At 39.3% G+C, this 6868-nt stretch overlaps 1 protein-coding gene across 3 annotated transcripts in view; it reads right to left on the bottom strand.

Moving 5' to 3' along the window:
* Positions 1-1259: 1259 nt before the first annotated feature.
* Positions 1260-6868, bottom strand: part of LOC111258928 (uncharacterized) — a 9502-nt gene continuing 3893 nt past the window's right edge. For all 3 annotated transcript variants that reach the window (XM_086967635.1, XM_022830521.2, XM_022830520.2), the window contains 3 exons: positions 6427-6625; positions 4259-4359; positions 1260-1615 (listed from right to left, as the gene is read on the bottom strand). In XM_086967635.1, the coding sequence (XP_086823761.1) occupies positions 1499-1615; positions 4259-4359; positions 6427-6625 (417 nt within the window). In that variant the 3' untranslated portion in view covers positions 1260-1498. The remainder of the gene's footprint in view (positions 1616-4258; positions 4360-6426; positions 6626-6868) is intronic.

Below are 6868 nucleotides of genomic sequence, written 5' to 3'. Positions count from 1 at the left end.
TCAACATAGGGATTGTTCTCCAGAAGTTTTGACTAAGCAACTGCGGAGAGGTCCACTGTTGAAAGTAACTTAAAAAAAGAAATTTTTGGTACACTTGTCATATTCACTTTATCTCTGATCTTTTGGCTCTTGTTTATTTTCATAAGGTCCGTGACAGTTTTCGCCACCAAGGACATAAAACACTAGGACTTTTTCTAAACGAGAGATTTACTTTTTACATGACCGATGGCGCGTGCATAACATCCTTCGATAAAAATCGCTTATATATATATTACCATGAATAAACTGAATATTTCAAGAGTCGATAAATGTACATCTATAGAAACTTTTAGATATGTAATACTACTTCGATTCGGAGGCTCAAGATAATATCTAAAACTCTTCATATTACGAGCTCCGGAAGGACATCTCGGCCGTTCAGGCTAAGACGTATCGAGCCTTAGAGGAATTTTCAATTCAGAAGCTCACCTTTAAATGTGTGAATCTCGCGCTGCATTGATGCCCTTTGTAGGCACACGATAACACTTGAATCATCAACAAATACGTGGCTATTTTGCTGAAAAAAAGGCTGTACATATCATATATATTAATATTGGCTGGCCGTCTGTATACGTAGATGCCGGCCATCAACTAAAGTCGAAATAATTATTATTTTAGTGATGACCTTAAGCAGAAGTTGTCGCCTATCTCTCAACGTAACTTGAGCCCAAATAATGGTCTAAATAACAAGGCCCAAGTTGGGGGGCAATTTTGTTCGACTCTACAAGTAAGTAAGTCGATACGTATTTATATTATTCTCACTCTAATTTACGTTGTGTGAAGAAACAAGGTTATCTACAAGCTTCAGCTCAAGTACTGATAAACGTGATTTTCTGTAGCGAACTACGGCCAGCGTTGGCAACGTTAACAAAGCGCTGTTGAAGCGCTATCGATTCCTCATCGTCTCGACGGTACCTGGTACTCTTCAGCTATCAACAACGACAGAATAATCTTTGTTTCGTGCAAAAATTAAAAACATTTTGTTTTTAAAGCTTTGTCCTAACCAGTTACGAAATCACGTATTGTCATTTCGTTAAGTAATTGGATCACTGGATATATAATATTTATGGCTTTCTAAGCGGAAACTATCGTCTAATTAAAAAAAAAAGAACGACGTAATTAACTGGAAACTAATTGAATACGGCGGACCACTGGCCACGCGCTATATAGCCAGCAATTTAGCTCATAGGATTTTGTATTTATAACAGAAGAAACAGACGCAAATGTATATCGATCATTCATTGTGTTTTACATAGGTCTACAGATTTCGTAACATACAAGTATGAGGCAGAAATTTCCACTTCTAGTAACAAAGTATTATGTTGAATATATTTATGTACATACAATTTGTCTAGATTGCGTCACAAAACCACTGCTACCAACATTCCGTAGCAGATACAATTATAATTAACCAATTATTTCATTTGATTTCCTCAAAAGCTCCTTATCAAATAATAAATTAAGTCCCATCGAAAAGATGTTTTGAGACGTATTTGACAGCCTTCTGTATATCCTCGCTTCTACATTTTCCGGGACAAAGTTCCTTGTTTCGCAACTCGCGTCCCTGCGCCAATGCCTGAAAGATAGCAATGTTTCACCTCTGAAACTGACGATTTCGTTGACCTTAATATACAAGCTTGAATAAGGAGTCGATTAAAGGAGCCTAGTCATTTTTAGGCCTGACCTGGTCATTCCTAGTTTTATTCAACGACGGATACTCTATCGGGAATTTAATGTCTTGAAATTGGTATCTGTTTACCGACCATGGTAAGTCAATTTCAATTTGGAAATTCACAGTCGAACAATATGTTGTAGGAAGCCGCTCAAGCACGATTTAGAGTGTAACTTCATAAGTTGCCAATGCTGTCTTGCTTGTATAAATAAATAAAGGACCCCGGTTACGCTCAACGTCAGGCTATGGAACGTCAATCGAATCCATCCGGGTTCGCACAAACAGGATTGGAATCGCCGGCCACATCGTTGAAGAGAACGGATGACGACGGCAACATTTGCGATGACGATCTGAATGATGAAGGTGATTGGTAAAGGCTTTAACTAACTCAAGACAAAATGTGATAATCTTCCGAACAAAACTTGTGACCGACAAAACGCAAATCTATCAAACTTACTTCAGCCACTCAACACCGAGAGTATTATACGGCGATACGTGTCTGATCCAGCATGACGAACTCAGACTTGGAAATTTGGAGCATAGCCTATCGCGTAAAGAATTATCGAAGTCATAAAAAAGAATATTATTCCCTGTTCTGTAGCGCGCTACCATTGATATTTATACTATAAAATAGAGTAAGAATGCTCAGTATAATCTTTTATGTCCCTGTATCCAGCGAAAATGCATATTATAACTAAAGCTACTAGACTGGAAGACTTTTCTGCACGCATGTCTTACTTTGTACCTTTTTCATTAGGGACCTCCTGACGGGGGCCAAATCACTTTCTTCATTCACTCACATTTTAGATGTAACTTTTTGTAAAATTGCGATTATTATTTTTCTATTGAGAAAATGCGTCGTTTACCAAACTCTATCGGCGAGCGTCGATTCTAAGTTCTTAATACACTATAGCATACACACATATGCACACAAATGCAGTACGAAAGAGACTGCGTCAAGGTGCTAAATATCTATGTAACTATCAGATATGGAATAACTTCTTCGTATACAACTAATCTGTAAAATCAACGAGAGGTTTTTATCGATTGTACCTTAAGCATTCACTTGAATTCGAAGTTAGTAGGACGCCTAGCGAACTTCGTTGGCGACTGTAAATCGTGTCATCATAAAGTTTCCCTTCAGAAAGCAAAGTTCGATTGCAAACCACAGAGGAAACAATATAAGCAAGCGATACAGCATCACAGATTTATACTGTGTAACTTTGAAAATAAATAATGTCTTTAGTTGACAACTTCGAGTGCGGGCCTTGGACGGCGGGAGCTTGATCTGCGCCGATGATGTCGCTTAAATTGTTTTTCTCTCTTTATCATTCTTTTATTAACTGGCGACGGCTTCGGCTCTCATTGCACTTGCAGATGCCTAACTGGCTACGAGGAAAAAATTGCTGAAGTCCTGTTGTCTGTTTGAGCGCAGGCCACCTCGACGCTGTTGAAGGCCCAACAAGCCAGGTATACATTATCTTCGGATCTAGACGTTCTAGCGGTGTGCGAAAAATTTCAGTACCTTCGGAACGGAAGCACGCTGTCCGTTTTATTCCTAAATTATCCCTACTCAGCAAGTTCAACTTACGCTACACGTAGAAGTTACGTCACGCACATGTTTTCAGGGAAGCGCTCGCGTATTTCGATCCATCTTTTTGCGTAGTTTTGATAGTTCAGCATCGATTTCACCAGGCACTTCATGAACACGGAACTATTTTCATTAAGCAAATGGAAACTGTCGATTGTGTAGGAGCATGAGAAAAAAGTGTTTTGAGACATTTTCAAGCACGTGTTTGTTCCAATCAAGACTCAAAGTGCTACAAAATGAATTCGATTATGGTCCAAGGTTCGAGGTGTCACACTACCTAGTAAGGGGGTGCGATAATTAATTGCCTACCGTTGACGGAAAAGCCGTAGAAAAAAGCTGTTGTTTAACTAAATTTTCTCCTGTGTAGCCTATGTTTGATCGATTGCGAATTAAGGGTACTGCAGATCGAGACACAACTTAATACAGTTCTGCGGCCCCAATGATTGTGCTGGATTCCCCAGGTGAGCTGCCCTAGATTAAAGGGCCATCTTTCAATGCAATGATACCGTTTGCAAGCCTTTGGCTGAACAGCGCCCAATATGTGCGTCAATATATCGTTACAGATAACCAACTGTTGTATAAAATTGTCCTTCTTATAACGGACGATAAAAGGACTAAGACCTATACGGTCAGCATTGCGTGCGTTGTTACTATAACAAACCGGCACTAATTCTATGCAACAATATCCATTACATTTTTTTACTAGATAACTTCAAATAGACAATGTTATATCTATATATATATATATATATATATATATATATATAGAAGAAGATTAATGTGTCTTTCAAAGTAAGATAACAAAGGCTGAATAACTATTATCATTACCGTTTACGGTCGAACTCAGCTACGCAGTAACTCTAATGTTGCCATCGTTACGTTAGATCTCAATGCTACTACGCAAACATATCGAACATTTTCAATCAAGGCCAACAGCAGAAACAGTATTTACCAACCTTTGCGTACCACGCCGTCTTATCCGGAATATAGAAATCGAGTAGCAGAGCGGTATTCGTCCCAAAGCTCCCGAAAGCTGCACGATCTGCACCAATTTGACCTAGCACGATAAAAGTATACGTATACGTCTGTAGTAGCCGAAAGAATTTTTGCCATAAACTAAATGCCAAGTGTCTGGCACAAAATGGCGCTAAACGGAGCTTTCGTTCCGTGCCCGTTTTTCTCTAAAATAAATAATCGGTAATTGCCAATGATTGTCACACAGATCAGCATTACACTCTGTGGGAGAATAAACCCACTCCGTGGACAATTTACCATCTAATCGGCTCCAGATCACGCGCAGCTCTCCTCGAAATAGAAAAAGTCAGCTTATTCCGTCCACTTCGAGGAGCTGATTTATCATTGCTTAATTCCAAGCTCGCGACAGGGGTAACAGTTATCTCGTCGCAACTACCTTTGCCCAGCTACTTTTTCTAGTTAGTTTACTATCCTATACCTTACAACAAGGGTTGGTGGTGCCAAAGGGTATATACAGCAAGAAGGCCAATCCTGAATTTGCCTCGCTCGTAATGTATTGATTTTTGAGAGATTTCTACAATATGACTACGGGGCTTTTTTGATTTTTTTCTAATTGAATTGACTGTGTCCGAGACGTATGTGGATAGCGCCGATTGATAGAGTCGTTGACGTTGTTTCACTACCGCAGTGTTTCGTAAGCAGACCGATACGACTAGTAGAGTTTACGCAATTTCCACTCAAAGACATCGTTTTTAGATAGAGATGTGTGCATCTTCGTTCAACTCATCGAGAGCTTTCTATTAATAATAAAGAATAGCCCTTACGTAAACTTATACGTAATAAGAAGACAAAAAGAAAGCTAAAGCATTCGGTTTCTTCTTTTTAATGCGAAATTTCAATTTTGACGTTCAGTGATAGACGTGTCACGACATTAACAAATTGGTGTTTTGTATAGGAAATTTCTGTTTCTCAAAGAAAACCTTAGTGGATGTCCCAAGAAAAAGGTTGCCCAACTGGAATGTTGTCCAAATCAGCCGCTAGAACTTTTCAACCAGTACTTGTGGAAGATTCGCCCAAAAAAATAAGCCGTAACGCATTTTTATTCGGGTGGCTTGGGGCCACGCCAACCTCTCAATGACTTTTTGACCATTTTCATCCTGAAATATCCATCTTAGGTTAGGCATGTATATTAGATTTTAGTTCAGCACGGCAATAGGTTGGAAAACAACCTTTCCCTCTATAAAGATCTCCATGAACACCTTCGGCTACCATTCCGTCAGCAAAATTAGTCTACGAAAATCCTATTGAAATATGGCCGCCTCGGCCCCTAAAGGTTTTCATATGGGATACCTGCAGGAGGACCGCGTGAAAGAACAAAAACGCGATTACTGTTTCTAACTTGACACTAAATGCTGTGGGATAAAGAGACACTCTTAGGGAAAGTTGATCGCCCAATTGGCTTAATCTTACGCGCTTTCGTTGAAATGAAACTCCAAAAATCAGCCCAATTTGACCTCGTAAAGTCGACTTCGGTCTGACGAACAAACAGACATGAAACTTTAGTACCTAGTACATACAAATATATCAGTCATTATTCAATGTGTAGGGCGAACCGCGTCATGCGATAAGATCGCACGCTATCCCGACTGAGCAAGGGATTTTCAATGACGTAGATTTCTATTACTGTATGCATATATACGTAAGCATCAAGGGTAATCGGGGCACAGATTAAGGGCCCATGAAGGGCGCGGATGCGAATATGACTGGTGTGCATTACTAACAACTCAAATTAGTGAACTAGCTTGTACAATGAAATACGTATAGCAGTATTTGCACCCTAATAATAAGGGTAATTTAGGCATCGTCTGAGAGTAGATCAGAATCTGGATGTCTTCATATCACTTCGTACATTTGCATAAACCTTTTAGTGCTATTTATTTCGTTTCTCTCCTCTTGATCACCGTCAAATGATCGCATCGTGACCATTAGGTCGAAATGTGAATCTATAAAATAATAGAGGCATCTAGCCATTCTAGCAATACGTTATATTTACGTTTACGCTTTTCGAGAACGTATAAAAGCATTAAGATCTTATACAAAATCTATACGCACACTTGACCGATTCTGATAATTCGTTAATTGTACTTACAGAAGAACCTCTCGAAACATTGATCGTCGTCAATTTCGTGGATAAATTGAAGCATCTCGGCGTTGAGTTTGGGAAGTTCGTTAGTGCGCTTCACCCGTTCGGCAGACTTCGCGGACGAACGCTTTTTCCGTGCAGTCTTTTCTGTTGCAGGAGGTTTCTCCTCAGGCGAATTTGTTGTAGTAAATACTACTGAATCATCCTGATCAGCAAATGCCATATTCCAATTTATGGAATAAAGCAAACGTGGACATCAGTTTATCGTATCGAGTTGTAAGTATCAACTGTTTTTATCATACTCAAAATACTCATACTCACCATTATTGTTATTTGCGAAACAATATGGCAATCTACGAAAGCCATATGCCACACAAATATTAAGAAGCTTTAGCTTAGCATAGCTTTTTCGGATGCGCTTGTGTGCTATAAGGATTAGAATACGATT

Source organism: Varroa jacobsoni, unplaced genomic scaffold, assembly GCF_002532875.2.
Source record: "Varroa jacobsoni isolate VJ856 unplaced genomic scaffold, vjacob_1.0 scaffold_275, whole genome shotgun sequence".
Lineage (NCBI taxonomy): Eukaryota > Metazoa > Arthropoda > Arachnida > Mesostigmata > Varroidae > Varroa > Varroa jacobsoni.
This window is presented reverse-complemented; position numbering and strand designations above follow the sequence as displayed.